The sequence below is a fragment of the Eptatretus burgeri genome, chromosome 10 (genome assembly GCF_056783735.1).
Source record: "Eptatretus burgeri isolate ZD-2024b chromosome 10, Ebu_testis_v1, whole genome shotgun sequence".
Taxonomy (NCBI): Eukaryota; Metazoa; Chordata; class Myxini; order Myxiniformes; family Myxinidae; genus Eptatretus; species Eptatretus burgeri.
Genome location: NC_140970.1, coordinates 100218658 through 100235229, shown reverse-complemented (window position 1 = coordinate 100235229; position 16572 = coordinate 100218658). Strand labels below are relative to the sequence as shown.

The following is a 16572-nucleotide window of genomic DNA, read 5'->3' as shown; positions in this document are numbered from 1 at the left end:
ATGTGTTTGCAATTCTGAGCTCATTCTGCACACACAACTCCATCATTTGCTCCCCTGGCTCATTGTGGATACCAAGTCAATGCTTTCCTCCAATCCCTGGTGCTCCTGCTTCTCCAATTTTGGCACTCCAGTATCCCATAATAACTAAAACATCTCCTTTAACCCACCTGTTCTACCAGTTCCTGCAACTTTCCATAAAACTCCTCCACATTTTCTTCATCTGTTGCAGAATGTGGAGCACAGTTATGATCTTATGTCATTATATATTATGTCTTCTTTATTTTATATGGGAAGAGAGATATTTCAGGGCAGGAATTTGTAATTTGTTCAGGGTGCTGGCAATAGCTCGCCTCCTTTTCACGAAGGATCTTGAATGTCCAACAACTATACCGGCAAATGGGACGCCCAGGTAAAGGTCCATCCGAGGAACGGCACACACAATGATGTGTTTTGTGCTGGTTTGTGCTGAAATACCAAGCCGACAATATTGAAAAGGTTATTGCTGCAACATTTATTGTTACATATCCCACGCCTTGTTTGAGGCTCTGGTATGTATCCTTAGTCCATGGTCGGTGATGGGGTACCATAGTCCCATTTCAGAGGATAGCCGTTGTGGAGCTGATTGTGGCAGGAGTATGACCAGGGTGCTGTTGGCAATATCTCATGTACTCTTCAAAAAACACACACAATGTAGGTCTTTAACATACACCAGTAATCGGTTCCAGCAGACGGGTCCCGAGCTTAACGTCACTCCGAAGGATGGAGCACTTTGTGATACAACGCCATGCCTCGTTCAATCCGATATTCATTTGGGAGTTTTATCAGCAATTGCTGACATGAGCTTCTTGCGGTACAAGGTGTACCTCCGGGTCATGACCTCCAAATGTTTCTGCTCCTCGTGTCGCAATATGTCCAGGAAGTTGTTCAGCTCAGGCACTGAAAATGCATCCCACTGTAAATAGGAAATAAATATATAAATAAATAAATGTTAAAAAATGGTGAGGGTGATGGAATGAAAATATGTTTCTGAAACATGCAAGCAAATAGAGGTTTGTATGGATGAGGTAAAATGGATGGATTAACAGGTATAGATAAACAGGGACAGAGCAGTTTATTTGTAATGAACAGAATGTTGTTCCTCTTAAGATGTAAACATACTAACATTTTTTTAAAAAATAAATCGAATGCCCAGTTCTCGAGAGTGTAAAGCGTGTGTGTGTGTGTGTGTGTGTGTGTGTGTGTGTGTGTGTGTGTGTGTGTGTGTGTGTGTGTGTGTGTGTGTGTGTGTGTGTGTGTGTGTGTGTGTGTGTGTGTGTGTGTGTGTGTCAGCCAGACTTGAGTCCACTCAAGGAAGATGGCAGAATTGCAATTTTGATTCTGATGCACCATATTCAGTTACAGAGTGACAGTGCTGCTAAAACAGTCTCTTGGCAAGGGTTACACTGGGTGGTTTGCCATTGCCTTCTCGGCATTGTTTGTCCAAGGTCCATCCTTTTAAATGCTAAGCATGCCTTGCATCATCCGTGGATATTTTACGTATGTCTGTGTGTTCTGCCAACGTATAAAAGATCCATAATGCACTTTCGCACTTCAACCATACCTTCACATGTTGCATGTTTTTTTTGTTTTTGTGCTGTGATCTCATTCCAATTTCAAAAAGGCATCATTGTTGAGATCACTTGAAGACCAAGTAAATTCCTCATCGTTACAAATAAGTATTTAATCCTTTCAACCCTCATGGCCGGTTTACCAGCCGCCATTCAAACCTCCATATACCTAAGTGGCCGGTTTACCAGCCATGATTCAAACCTCCATATACCCGAGCGGCGGGTTTACCCCTATACCAGGGGCGCGACTATGCCGCTGATGCTGTGCCTCTATACCAGTATACTGGTACTCATTTCACCAACCTTGGAAGGATGACAGGCTGAGTCAACACCAGCTGGTGTTAATTCAGTGGTCAACAGGGCTCAAACTCATTACCCTAAGATCTCAAGCCAGCCACCCTAACCGCAAAGTCAACAACACGGTTATCAATTATGTGTTGCAATTAAACATTGTGCAGAGGGTCGACATTATAAAGCTTGCAATGTAAATGATTGGTGTTATAATTGTATAAAAGTGTCTTCCATCCATGTCTTTCTTGCTGGCCATCTTAGACCTTTCGGGACAGGATGCAGCATTCTTCCTCCATCATGGCTTCTTGCTGAACAGAAGGAACCATGTGTTTGCTCAACTGCATGGGGGGGGGGGAGGTGGGGGGTGGGAAGAGAGTCTCAGCAGGAGGAAACCCCACCCCACCTTGGTTTCCCCATGTGGGCTGTGGTATACCTGCCACTCCATTATCCCCATTGCATTGATCAGCAAGAGGACATTTTGGATTTGGACACAGCAGTGAGGAGAAGGAAGGAGGTTGAAGCAGTGGAACCTGGTGGTGCAAGTGGGTAGAGAGGCCAATATTGCTATGTCTTTATGATCAATAGCTACAGTGAGGAAATGTTGGGGTGATCTGCCCACTGCCCAAAAGGAGACTTCCTGAGTCCAGTGCAGATCCTGGATTGCAGTTGATGGGCTGGGCCTGTGCTGTCCACCACATTTATATTGTTGAGAGCAGTGGGTGTTCAGCATGCAGCATCTTTGTTGCCGTTTCCTGCTCTGCCCCAGTGCGAAGCCAGCCACGTACTCAGTAAGCTGCTTGAACTGACTTGGCCTTCAAAAAGCAAAAGCGTGCCCCAACGGTTGCATGCTTCGGGCATGTTGTTTGATGCACTCTTGGTGTTTCTCACTCTCACTATCTTATCGGCAAGGGAAAGGAAGGTCCAGGAGAAGATTCCATTTTGTGTGTGTCCTGAATGTTATCTTTCAAGTTTAATATTTAAGCATTACACACTACACAGAGAATTAATGTAAGAGCCTCGGCTAAAGGGGACTTACCTTCCCCCGTGTGGGATGACTTGGGGCCCGGAGTCTTCGACCCTCTGCACACAGTATGTGTTCTGGCGACGGTGTGGCGGGGGAGAAAAAACATGACATCGAGCGAAGAGAAAGAGACTGGCCACTGTGGGAGAATGTCAGTTGGAGCCCCAATTGGCTTTAAAATGTTTTTGTTCTGGTTATATAGGAGCTGAGAGTTATAAGCAGCTGGTCGCTCATTACAATTGGGAAGGATTGGGAGAGCTGGAGGCTCAAGGTCAGCAGCGGCAGAGATGGATGGGGAGCCAAGGATTTTCATCAAAGTGGGACTTTGCGCTCCAGGCACGCACACACTGATACACCCCCACCACCACCACCACATTATAGGACCTCCCTGTTGCTGAGTTGAGGCCACACCTGCAGGCAATTATGATGCCATGGCCTTGCTTGTATAATTGATTCTATTGTAATGTATGTGTGTGGTTATTTGGGATTGTTCCATTCAGTCACGTGCTCCTTGATATGTCCTATAGATGGCAGATAGCCCGTAAAGTTGATAGGTAATTTTGAAATTGGGTTTTGGGCTCAGCTGACATCTGGAGCAGGTAACATCCACTGCGGGACATGGTCAATAGATGGGGTTTCTGATTTGATTTTGTAAAATTGTCTAAGACAGGTGTGCCTGTGTTTTCCTTTTGTTTTTGCCATCTTCTGTCCTTAGGTTAATTATGTGTGTGACAGCAAGTGTTATGGCCAAAATATTGGGTTTCCGATGGGGTACCTTGGCAGGAGCCGAATGTTCTGGGGAGAGCGCTGTTTTAGCTTGAAGGATGGGGTGGGTTGTGAGGGGGGGGTGATCCATAACTTGAGTGCGTTTCGACTTTAGTGTGGACCGTCTGATAGACTAGGTTAGATTGACTCTTGTATCAGGGAAACTGTCAAAGGTAAGTCATCTTGTCAAACGTGCACTGAGCATCCTTTATAAAGCAGAATCGGGTAAGGTTGTCTAAAAACTCCTGTAACAGGTGAGGCTTGGTGGAGGACTTGCATCATTTAACATCAACAGCACAAAGGAACTTAGAAAGCACTACATGGTTATAACAAGATGGTGATTACATGGGCCATTTGGCCAGGGGATTGTAGGCCATGGCAGTCAGGTCAGCTGTGGATCCCTAGAGAGGGGCAGGATGGCCAAAAAGTCAGCACTGCCCACTGAAAGCAGGCAGCCAATTAGGGAGACTCGCTGTGCATGAGGGCAGTCCTGGAAGTGGAAAGGGCCGTGCACAGCAGTCGGAGTTGAGTTTCGCAGGACCAAACATCTCTCTTCCTCTCTGTTTCGTTGCCCGAACAGGAAGAGGTTATTGGAGAGACGTGGATGCTGGATCCACCACCATTGCTCTTCAGTGTCCCTCATTGCTACCTACCATCCTCCACGGCAGCTTGCTCAAGCCACCATCATGGTGGATCTAGAGACCAACTCATTCATCTCATAAATCCTTGCCTGTTCTGTTCTGTTCCCCTTTGTTGAGATTCTGGTATTTGGCACCATTAGTTGGGGTTAGGCCTTTATTTTTTTGTATACAAACTTAGGTATCCCCTCAACCCCTGTTTGTGTCTGTGGACTACTTGATCAGTTCCACACTTATTTATATTGTCCAGTCTCCCTCACCCCCGTATGCTTTTTGTGAATACACATTTTCATCATAATAAGCGTTTTCCTCCCACGCGTTTCACCACCAGTTTTGTCTTGGATTGGAACGATCCTTGGGATTTGGTAAACAATAGTACGAATGCAGGAAATTAAAAGGTCATTTCAGCATTCGCGGAGGTCTTGGGTCATCCAGCTCAGACAGTCTGTATTAACGGACCAGTCTGACACGGCAATACAATTGCTAATTAGAGCTAAGCAACCAAGATATTGATGGGATAGTCAGCGTTGCATCCAAACTTGAACAGAAGAAGAAGCAGGGCTTCCAGCTTCCCTGCTTCCTGCATCTCCGAGAAGAATCAGGACTCAAAGAAGCATGGCTTCTTGCTTGCATTGCATCATCTATCTATAATTCCAGCAGTGTGTGTCTGTGTCTGTGTCTGTGTCTGTGTCTGTGTCTGTGTCTGTGTCTGTGTCTGTGTCTGTGTCTGTGTCTGTGTCTGTGTCTGCTGTTTCTCGACAACCACTGGTCCGATCTAATTGAAACTTGCCAGGTATATTGCTGGGGACCTGAGTATGTGCCTTTTCAAGGTTTGATATTTATCGGACAAGTGCTTCCCAAGTTATTGACATTTATTTACCAAACCAATGACAAGACACGTTGCTGCGTAGGCGTGGCTGATGGGGAAAGGGCGCCATTTAGTTACCGTGGCATCGGAGTGGCAATGGTCAATGGCAGCGAATGTCATGGCAAGCAAAGACAGGGAGGTAAAGTTGATTTTAATTTGGATTTTAACTAACTCTGTGTGTGTAAGTATCACAGCAGTTGTTACTTCAATGTAAGCGATAATTCGTGGAATGCATGTGAACATTCCGTACGGGCACGCACTACTTCCGGATAGTGATGACTTACTGTGTTCTAATAATTTCTCGATTTCTTATGTGCATTTATAGATAAACACAATGCCCCAATCCAGTTGTCGTTTACGAGAGCGCAGGAACGGACTGTGTGGTTGTTTGAAAGTTTTATTTTTTGGTTTGCACGTATGGCCACGCACGTACGGGCACGCGAGAGCGAAGGAACGGCCTGTGGTTGTTTGTGGCACGTGGTTTGAAAGTTTTTTTTTGCACGTACGGGCACGCACTAGTTACATCAAAATGGTCGTTTTCAGTAAAGCTGAACTAACTACTCGTTATTGAAACGCAGACAACAACACTTAAATTGTTGTTTACACATTACCAACTGAGCTATTATGTAAAAGCTGTTTGCTAAGTTCCTGCACATTGAGGTTGTTGATTACTACATGTAAATATATACACGCCATTGTGCGTGTCTGTCTGTCTGTCTCTGTTCCTTATGCACGGCCACATCTTTTTAAGTTACAAACTCCAAGCTCGGAGTACAAACACAACTTTGTGTGGGGGGTAACACAGGCTATGTGGTCTCGGCCTCACACGGAGGTGCAGGGGGCTCAAGAGGGGAAGGAGGGGGGCATAGATTCTCTGTGTAAATGTGTACCGCGTAGTGACACCTGGTGGTGGTGGCAGAGGGTATTACAATTTCCTTTTTAACCTGAGCAACACTGACATTAAAGCACTCTCTTCTCAATGGTGAATTTGTCTTCCTTCCCTTCTCTCCCTCCCCTCTTCCTAACCGAGGGGTTTGTAAAAGCCTGTCATTGTGTGTGAGACATTTCTTGTGGGAAGGCACATCAGAACGAACAGGGTGACAAAGCGGGGAGCTGGGGGTGGGATTAAAGCACTCGATGCATGGATAAATTTGGCAAACAGGACTAATTGGTCCGTCAGTGAAGCGACGGGTAGGCTCTGCCAATTCAAGATAGGTACCTGTCATGAAAAACGATGCTGCTCAGGACAAAACATGAATCTAAAACGAGGATTATATGACAGTAAAAAGTGGAAAATGGAGCTTGCATGATAACCTCGAGGTCTGCACACTCGTCTTTGAGCTGTCTCGCCTGAGTTTGAACGTCGACCCAGCTATAAACTTTCATACAAGTGTTTTCCATGCCAGGTGCTGCATCAATGCATGTGCCGTTGATCAAAGGGATGTCAAGCTGGAGGATCCATCTGCCAGCACTGGTTGTTGGTTGACATTAAAGATCACACGGTGTTTTTCACCAAGGAGTAGGAGAGGCATCATCGTCACCCTGGCTAAATTGCAAATTCCTGCCACCTTCAGTCGAAGATCAGGTCTAGCCAACCGTTTCGTGAAAGAATTGGGACAAAAAGTTTCCCTGAAAATGAGTTGGGAATAACTTAGGCTGGTAAAGTGGTAGTCATTAAAAAAAAGACAAAACAGGAGAACCTCACCACAACGTCCCCTGTATTCACTTCCTTCATGATGAAACTCAAAGCATTCATTTCTGACCCGGCAGCAAGTCGCAGAGCCAATGGGTGCTCCTGATCTTTCAATCGCCGAACAGCTGCTGCAGACAAAGGGAAGGATGGGGATAACAAGGAAGGAAGAATGTCACTTTACAAGCTTCACTCAACAGACTTCCATGTTGCAAAAACAATTTTCAAGTTTTTCCAAGAAACATAGTGAAAGCAAGACGGGCGAGTAATGGTGGTCGTATTATTCCTTGAATACATTGGAAGGAAGTATGAAATGTGATGACGTGTGATTGTGGGATAAATGATGGTGAGGTCATAGGACAAGCAAGGGGTTCTCAACTTTTTGGTCATGACCAGAAAATTAGGGGCAATGCCCCTGGACGCTCACCAAGTAGAACAATGATACGGAGGAGAAAGTCAACGTAGAGCGGAATCAGAAAAATGTACCAATGAACTAATGTTATAGCAAAATATCTATTTGGGGAGCAACCCCACCCCCCATAAATCTCCTTCGACCCCGATTTTTAAAATAGCGTGAACAAACTTTGATACATCTCGGGTGATGAAGGTTGTGGTCAAGTTTCATCGAAATTGCTTGTGTAGTTGCTGAGAAGAAAGCAAATACGTATTTTTGGGAGGCAACCCCCATAGACTCCCCTTCGGGTCCAATTTTTTTTTAAATGCGATGAACAAACTTTGGTACATACAGGGTGATGAAGGTTGTGGTGAAGTGTCATAGAAATCGTGTGTGTTGTTTCAGAGAATTTGCAAGTATTGACGGACGGAGTGACGGGCTGACGGACGATATGCCATTCCATAAGCTCCCCGCAACTACATTCAAGGTTATCTCAAAAGTAGGGTCGCAAAGTTTGTTTGATTTTTGGTATTTCCTGCGAGTGAAACGATCGCCACTAAAACTGATCAGCCATCCTTTATCGTTATCAATGAGTTTTCGCACCGTGCAAGAATCTACGTTGGTCTTGTCTACTGAAATTGATATGCACATAATGATGTCGGAGAAACGAGGCAACGAAGCTGAAAACTAGACAAGTCCCAAACAACGCGGTCAAACGTAGGATTCCTGAGAAGGCTGGCAAATCAATAAGTGACTGGTCGAGCAATTGCAACAGAGGAATTTGCTATTTAAGTCGATGTCAGCACCGAGAGCCATGAACTACATCTGGGAAGAACCTATTGTTGAGGACATACTCCTTTGTCTCCCTCATCCCAAACACAAGACAGCACAAGAAATGTTTGAAGCGTTACAAGACTAACTGCAAGAGAAGAAAATCCAACAGGATCACTCGGAGGGATTTTGTGCTGGTGGAGCACCTGTGGCTGAGTATTTGCACACCACAGTGAGGAATGATGCACCACCAGCCGTGTGGACACACCACCTAAATTCAAAGAGATCAGCGGGTACCAAAGGAAGTGAGTCTGGAATTGAGCAGTGTTTCAGAAGGTCACTTCAAAATTGAATTTGATCAAGGCTCAGCCACTTTGCACTCATTCTTTGCTCAGTCAAATTAAGAAATTACAGGATGTTCCAAAAAGACCTGGACAATTTGGTTGTTGATATATTTAGTGTCACAAATGATACCCTTTGTGTTTTTAATGAAACAGAAACTCATAAAGTTCTTTATTTTCAGGTCTGGTGGTTTAATGTAAAATAAAATAGCGACTCCACAGGAGAAAGCTCAGTGTGTCAAATGGTTCCTCAAGACAAGATTTGACGCACAAGTTCAGTGTAATTTCCGTACGAGGTATGGAAGGAATCTGCCATCGCGGACCATCATCAGAGAGTAGTAGAAGAGGTTTAAGGAAACTGGAAGTTGTCAGAAACAGAAAAGGACCGGTCGACCAAGCACAAGTGCAGCAGACGTTGAACGAGTGCGTGAATCATTTCAACAAAGTCCCAGAAAATCAATTCGACATGCATCCAGAGAGTTGGGACTACCAACCACCACTGTACATTGAATTTCTAATAAAACACTTAAGCTTTATGCCTATAAGGTGCAGATTATGCAGAACTCAAACAAAATGATGGACCCAAATGCAAGGCAAAATGCTCAGTTGCATAGAGGATGATGAAGGACATGTGAAAAAGGTCATGTTCACAGACTAATGTTGCTTTCGTGCATCGAGGAAGGTCAACTGGCACAATGTGTGGATGTGGGGCTCTGAAAACCCCCACGTGGTCATTGAACACATACGCGACAGTCCAAAGGTGAATGTGTGGTGTGGCCTTTTCCATGACTGCTTGGTGGGTAGGTTTCTCTTTTCGGAGGACACAGTGACTTCAACAATTTACATGAACATGTTGGAAGGATTCGCCTTCCCACAGATTGATGATCTGCAACCCAATATCATTTTTAAACAGGACGGCGCTCCCCCTCGTTGGACCTTAATAATTTGAGCCAAGCTCAATGAAAACTTTCCAGGTTGCTGGCAGGATTGGTCAAGATGAACAAACCACCTGGCCCCCACAATAACCAGACATAACCCCCCCTTGATTTTTTTCTGTGTGGGGTTGCCAGAGACGCTGTCTACAACACCAAGGTGGCAAACCTGCAGGATCTTCGTTCTGGGAACACATCTGCATGCGCACTGGTGGATGCAAACATGCTGAGCCAAACATGGCAAGAACTCATGTACCACCATGATGTCCTGTGCATGTCAAACGGAACTCACATTGAAGTGTCTTAATGGTATGCACAAAACGTTGAGTTTCTGTATCATATAAAGCAAAGGGTATCGTTGTATCACTTGTGGTTCTAAATATATTAACAACCAAAGTTGAGTGTGTCATTTTGGAACACCCTGTACATCCGAGTATAATGTTCTGCTGCTCCATATGACACTGAACCCCGGTGGCTCTCAAAAGGAAAAGTCCTTGAACATTTCTTTGAACTGAGAGGTGAAATTTGTGCTAATATAAAATAGCCTGAAAAAAAACATTATATATATATATATATATATATATATATATATATATATATATATATATATATATATATATATATATATATATATATATATATATATATATATATATATATATATATACAGTGGGGAGAACAAGTATTTGACACACTGCCGATTTTGCAGGTTTTCCCACTAACAAAGCACATAGAGGTCTGTAATTTTTATCATAGGTACACTTCAACTGTGAAAGACGGAATCTAAAACAAAAATCCTGAAAATCTCATTGGATGATTTTTAAATAATTAATTTGCATTTTATTGCATGAAATAAGTATTTGATGCATCAGAAAAACAGAACTTAATATTTGGTACAGAAACCTTTGTTTGCAATTCCAGAGATCAGACGTTTCCTATAGTTCTTAACCAGGTTTGCACAGACTGCAGAAGGGATTTTGGCCCACTCCTCCATACAGATCTTCTCCAGATCCTTCAGGTTTCAGGGCTGTTGCTGGGCAACACAGGCTGTCAGCTCCTCCAAAGATTTTCTATTGGGTTCAGGTCTGGATAATGGCAAGGCCACTCCAGGACCTTGAGATGCTTCTTACGAAGCCACTCCTTAGTTGCCCTGGCTGTGTGTTTCGGGTCGTTGTCATGCTGGAAGACCCAGCCACGCCCAATCTTCAATGCTCTTGTTGAGGGAAGGAGGTTGTTGGCCAAGATCTCGCGATACATGGCCCCATCCATCTTCCCCTCAATACGATACAGTCGTCTGTCCCCTTTGCAGAAAAGCATCCACAAAGAATGATGTTTCCACCTCCATGCTTCACGGTTGAGATGGTGTTCTTGGGGTTGTACTCATCCTTCTTCTTCCTCCAAACACGGCGAGTGGAGTTTAAACCAAAAAGCTCTATTTTGGTCTCATCAGACCACATGACCTTCTCCCATTCCTCCTCTGGATCATCCAGATGTTCATTGGAAAACTTCAGATGGGCCTGGACATGCGCTGGCTTGAGCAGAGGGACCTTGCGTGCGCTGCAGGATTTTAATCCATGACGGCGTAGTGTGTTACTTATGGTTTTCTTTTATACTGTGGTCCCAGCTCTCTTCAGATCATTGACCAGGTCCTGCCGTGTAGTTCTGGGCTGATCCCTCACCTTTCTCATGATCATGATCATGAGGCTCCACGAGGTGAGATCTTGCATGGAGCCCCAGACCGAGGGAGATTGACTGTTATCTTGAACTTCTTCCATTTTCTAATAATTGCACCAACTGTTGTTGCCTTCTCACGAAGGTGCTTGCCTATTGTCCTGTAGCCCATCCCTGCCTTGTGCAATTCTACAATTTTGTCACTGATGTCCTTAGACAGCTCTCTGGTCTTGCCCATTGTGGAGAGGTTGGAGTCTGATTGATTGAGTGTGGACAGCTGTCTTTTATGCAGATAGTGAGTTCAAACAGGTGCAGTTAATACAGGTAATGAGTGTAGAATGGGAGGGCTTCTTAAAGACAAAACTAACAGGTCTGTGAGAGCTGGAATTCTTACTGGTTGGTAGGTGATCAAATACTTATTTCATGCAATAAAATGCAAATTAATTATTTAAAAATCAAACAATGTGATTTTCAGGATTTTTGTTTTAGATTCCATCTTTCACAGTTGAAGTGTACCTATGATAAAAATTACAGACCTCTACGTGATTTGTAAATGGGAAAACCTGCAAAATCGGCAGTGTATCAAATACTTGTTCTCCCCACTGTACATATATACATATATATATATATATATATATATATATATATATATATATATATATATATATATATATATATATATATACATATTGTTACGAATTCGCGCCCGCTGGTGTGCGAACGGCCGCTTCCCACTAATAACTAAAAGTAGCCGCTCGCCCACCGGACGGACAATTCAGTCGTGACCTTCCGGAACAACGCCGGAACCCTGTCATGGGTGGATCTTCAACCCCACCACGGCCTAGCCAATTTTCTACCCGCCCAAAATAGGGTCAATCGCCGAATATCGATATACCTAAGTACCTGCGTCGTAGCCAACCGGGAGACCATACGCCGTACCGGCGCAGGTCGGCTTGGACACGAACCACTCAAGCGGTCCGTTCCGTTCTTCAGTGATAACCGAGCGGGTATTATTGCCCGACCTCACCGGATCCAATTCTATTTCATGGGTATTTAAAACCCAACTAATATTCTGAGATGCAATATGGCATTCCAATGGGGGAAAAAAAGACACGACGAACGGGTAACATTCACACAAGTACATTTATTTACAGCACGTATACAGTCATGCAATCAATGCAGGTATGGAAGCAAATAAAGCGAAAGCACTTCAACCGACTATAAGCAATTTATGGACAGCCACTTATACAGTTTTTACTTATGGAGACTCGGCGCCACATCATTCACACAAAAGAAAAGAAATGGCCACCCTCAAAAGACAAGGGCGCCAGACAGGGTCCGTAGACCTTTATGGCGTGGGACTTGGCAGACCGAACGAATCCCACGAGACCGTTGCAGGTTACCTGCACCCTCGTGGTGTGATGGTGGGCGAGCTCTCTCCGGCACTCTCCACACGGATGCGCAGGCTTGCGCGACAGAGCTGCAAAGCGGCGCCTCCCGTCCGTGTCCTTCGTGCCACGCCCGGACTCCCCACCGACTGCGAGCTCCGCCGACTCGACCCGAACCACCGAACCCAAGACTCTTCGAAGACCAAGACGACAAAGAAGAAGAAGCCCCACGCACCACCGAAAACCACCACGAAGAAGAAGACAAAACAAAGTCCCCGACGAAAAACACACTCGAAGGAGAAGGCCCCGAGCTGGCGTCCTGTGCGGCCTTATATCCCTCCGTTCCAACGCCTCGCCCCTCCCCTTTTATCGCTCGACCAACTTCCAGCTCCTGCAGTAAGCTTCCAGAAAAGGGGCGTGCCCCTTCATCCCCCTCCCCGCGCGCCTCGCGGGGGCCGAGAGAATCTTTCTTGGCACAGGTCCAGGGAGATTCATTCTCCCAAAATCAGCCCCCCCACCTTTTTTCACCTTTGACCTCTGGCTCAAATCGCACCTCCCCCACACCAAAGCACGGAAAAAACAGGCGGCAATAACAAGGTGGGAGAATCAGGCGGGAAAATCCACGCGCCATCGATGTTCCTTTGTTTCCTTCGCTTTGTTGAGACGGTTTACATTAGCGGAGAGGGCCGTGGTGTGGTTGAAATGTGGTTGTTGTGGTTGGTGATGGTGGCGTGGTTGGCGTTGTGGTTATTTGGGAGCGATGTTGGTTGTTGTAAAATAACGATAGGAAAAGAAAAACACTATCTCAAAGGATCACAGCCCTGCGACACAAATAAATCCCATTAAACAACGGTGGGGAAATCTAACTGAACACAGACTTATCGATCTAACTGAACTACGGACCTTTCTGGTGTTCTGCGAATTTCCACAGCCGTAATATATATATATATATATATATATATATATATATATATATATATATACATACATACATATATATATATATATATATATATATATATATATATATATATATATATATATATATATATACATACATACATAATGAATTTGTAGAGTTCATGCATGATAAAGATTTGACCCGTTTTCTGGCATACCTGTCCGAAAATTTGGAGAATAGCAGTCTGAATGACAAGAACGCACAGATCCTCGTGCTCAGCACCGATATCAATGGATTTGTGAAGAAACTCACTTTCCGGAGTAAAACCTCATGAAGATGAACTCCAAAGCACTCTTCAGCTCTGCAACTTAATTTCCGACAACAATGAACCTCCCACAGGAGATGACTCGTAATTTAAAGACCTTCAGGACGAATCGTGACTGCATTTGGTATGGAGCCCTGATGTGATCAAATTAAGTGAAGCTCATCAAAATTTCCTGTAATTGGAGCCTTCAATCTTCATTTCCTCAACTCACCATCACCAACTTTGGTTTCAGTGTAAAGAATGACTATCCTACTTTGCTTCCACGCACACTCAAGATGTTTATGCCATTTGCCACCACTTGTGTGTGAAGCAAGATCTCACAACCTTGTTTCTATCAAGAAATGCCGTTGCTCTCAATTGGTCGTTACTTTTCAGAAGTAATTTGTCATCTATGTACCATGAAACCAAGCGGTGGGGTTGCTTTGCAATGCTGAAGCACAGGCATCACAGTAGTCTATGTCAGTAAACGTGAATAAATTTCATTTATCAGATAAACAACATTTGTTATAAGGTCATATTTTTGATAGGCCAATGTTGATGTTGTCTGTGGATGACGTTGGGGCACAATAACTGGCAGCTATCTGAATAAGGGTCACACTGAGGAAAATATTTGGGATAGACAAAAAAACAGCTCATTGGAGCAGCTAAGAAGAACATCAGCTGAATTGAGATGGTTAACGAGTCATAATAAATGCCCAAGACCAAAGACACCATATCAATAGCTTCAACAATATGGCAGAATTGAGTCAATCAGATGAGTGTGGATTCTGTGAGGACCATCACCTTCTCTCGGGATGTAAAAAAAACTCATGTCAGAACAGCTGTGCACACAAAGGTAAAACAATGTATGTAAGGAAATGCATTGACATCCACAAAAACTTTAATATCCCAGTTTCAAAATAAAATCACGGAAACAAACCAAAAGCTATCGTTGAAAACGAGGACATAATGCTCACGTACAACCCGAGCATGCCGTCATCATCAAGCGTGAACATTGAAAACTGGAGACTTCATAGAACACCTCACCATGCGCAGTCTTGAGAAAAAGTCACCCTGTGAAAGGTCTTTTCAACTCTTGATTTGCGTTTGAGCACGATCTATGTTAGCTTTCTTTGTGAACTTGGAATAACAGGTGCGCATTCGAAGCCGATGAGCCAAACGGAACAGTCCAGAGCCAACCAAACCTTATACCAAGTCCGCCCTCAGATCACGTGGCAAATTTGAGTGGTCGAGATGGCGTAAAATTTAGGCCAAGTACTGCTAAACTGGAGGGTTTTAAAAGTGCAAACCAGGCAAATTGTGTTCTACATTTAATGAAATAAAGTAAAAGTTTTAATACCTGTAAAATAAAAACATTTATTTGGAGATTTACCTGTGTTGATGCACCCTCTTTTAACATCACCTTATTTAACACGTATTAGTTATTCACGCCTGCTGTTTGTGTCCTTCATGATGTGCCTAAAAACTAAGTTTCCTGTTTGTTTTCAAGGAATGGGAGCAGTACAGTACAGTACAGTACAGTACAGTACAGTGAGATACTACTGTCTCCGATTGCTAGCAGGAGGCATATCACAGCTCAGTGACTGAGCGAGGAGGCCGCAGGCTGTGGTGTTCACGATGCGGACATCAAGACTTACCTGTTACATGTTCTATTGCAGAATTAATGGACACATCAGTGCCTGAAAGGGAGTCTCCAGCCTCATCATTTGCAACACACACACACACGCACGCACGCACGCACGCACGCACGCACGCACGCACACACGCACGCACACACACACACACACCATAGTAAAAGCTGGGTGCAACGTTTGGAATGATTTTCAATTCTGTTTGACTGCCAGACCGACAGACAGACTGAAGCAATTGCTTTGTGGATTGTGGAGTTGCAGTTTGTTGTGGGATCTGGAATGTTTAAGTTGATCAATAACTTCTTTTCTCGTGGTGAGAGCAAGTGAAGAAATGTCTTTGCACCTCTTGTTTACATATACAGTACAATCACAACACTCTTCAATTTATACGGGGCAATCCAACATAGAAAAGGAGTTCGGTCTCGATGGATTGCCAATGGTTGGAGAGTACATGAGGATCTGTCGAAGTTTGTAATATGACATATCTTGTGCTACTCACTGTGCTTCCTTACTTTTCATGGCACTCCCAAGGATGCATTTGGTCTCAAATTGACTACCCACGTGAATCGTTGGGATCCCTTTAGGAAATGTTAGGGATGGTGGTGGGGTTGGGTGAGGCAGGTTGCACCCACAAAGACCCAGAATACATGTCTAAATGTTGAAACGTTCAAACTTTTCCTAAATGTTCAAACTTCTCTGAACATATTGTTGTGGCACAGCTTGGTGTACACTCATAATTGTTACACCCCAATAATTATCTTGCACATTCCTGACTCGAGGTACCCTTATTAAAGACAAGGTTGTGCCGGTATAACTATCCCCCCCCCCCACTTCGCCCCCCATTCTGTTCCTTTTGGATTTCACATACTTACTCGTACATGGTGGATATTTGATTCCTTTCCAGTGATATGAACCCACCCAACAACCTCTTCCCACCCCCCCTCCCCCTCCCTACCATCTCTTTCACCACCACCTGCATGATGTATGAACTGGATCTCTATGATCTAATATCACACATTAAGAGAATCACCCTGAAATTAAGAAGGCTTAGGCCAAATAGAAAACATTTGTTTACAATTTAAAAAAAAGAAAAAGAAGAGCTCTCAATAAGTTGGGCATTCTATTAAAATTTTTAAAATACTTAATGGAAAAAAAAATTAATGAAACAAAATCTATTGATATGATTTAACAACCTCACATACATATTCCTTCAATGTTAGCATTGTAACAAATATGTCATGAGCTTGGAGACGCAGCATCATCAAATTTTATAAAATCCCACTCATCCAAACAGGAAATGGTAATTCATTCATATTTTTTTTTAAAAGAAAGCTGTTT

At 43.9% G+C, this 16572-nt stretch overlaps 2 protein-coding genes across 3 annotated transcripts in view; one reads left to right on the top strand and one right to left on the bottom strand.

Annotated features, from left to right (window-relative positions):
• Positions 1 to 16572, top strand: part of LOC147019276 (inosine-5'-monophosphate dehydrogenase 1-like) — a 315330-nt gene that overhangs the window by 224620 nt on the left and 74138 nt on the right. The gene's annotated exons all lie outside the window — the stretch shown is intronic.
• Positions 488 to 16572, bottom strand: part of LOC147019278 (ras association domain-containing protein 1-like) — a 52471-nt gene continuing 36386 nt past the window's right edge. Inside the window, exons 4-5 of one of the 2 annotated variants that reach the window (XM_085899640.1) lie at positions 6896 to 7008; positions 488 to 952 (exon numbers count right to left, since the gene is read on the bottom strand). In XM_085899640.1, coding sequence (XP_085755766.1) covers positions 806 to 952; positions 6896 to 7008 — 260 coding nt within the window. In that variant the 3' untranslated portion in view covers positions 488 to 805. Of the gene's footprint in view, positions 953 to 6895; positions 7012 to 16572 lie in introns of both variants that reach the window. The other variant, XM_085899639.1, reaches the window with a different exon arrangement.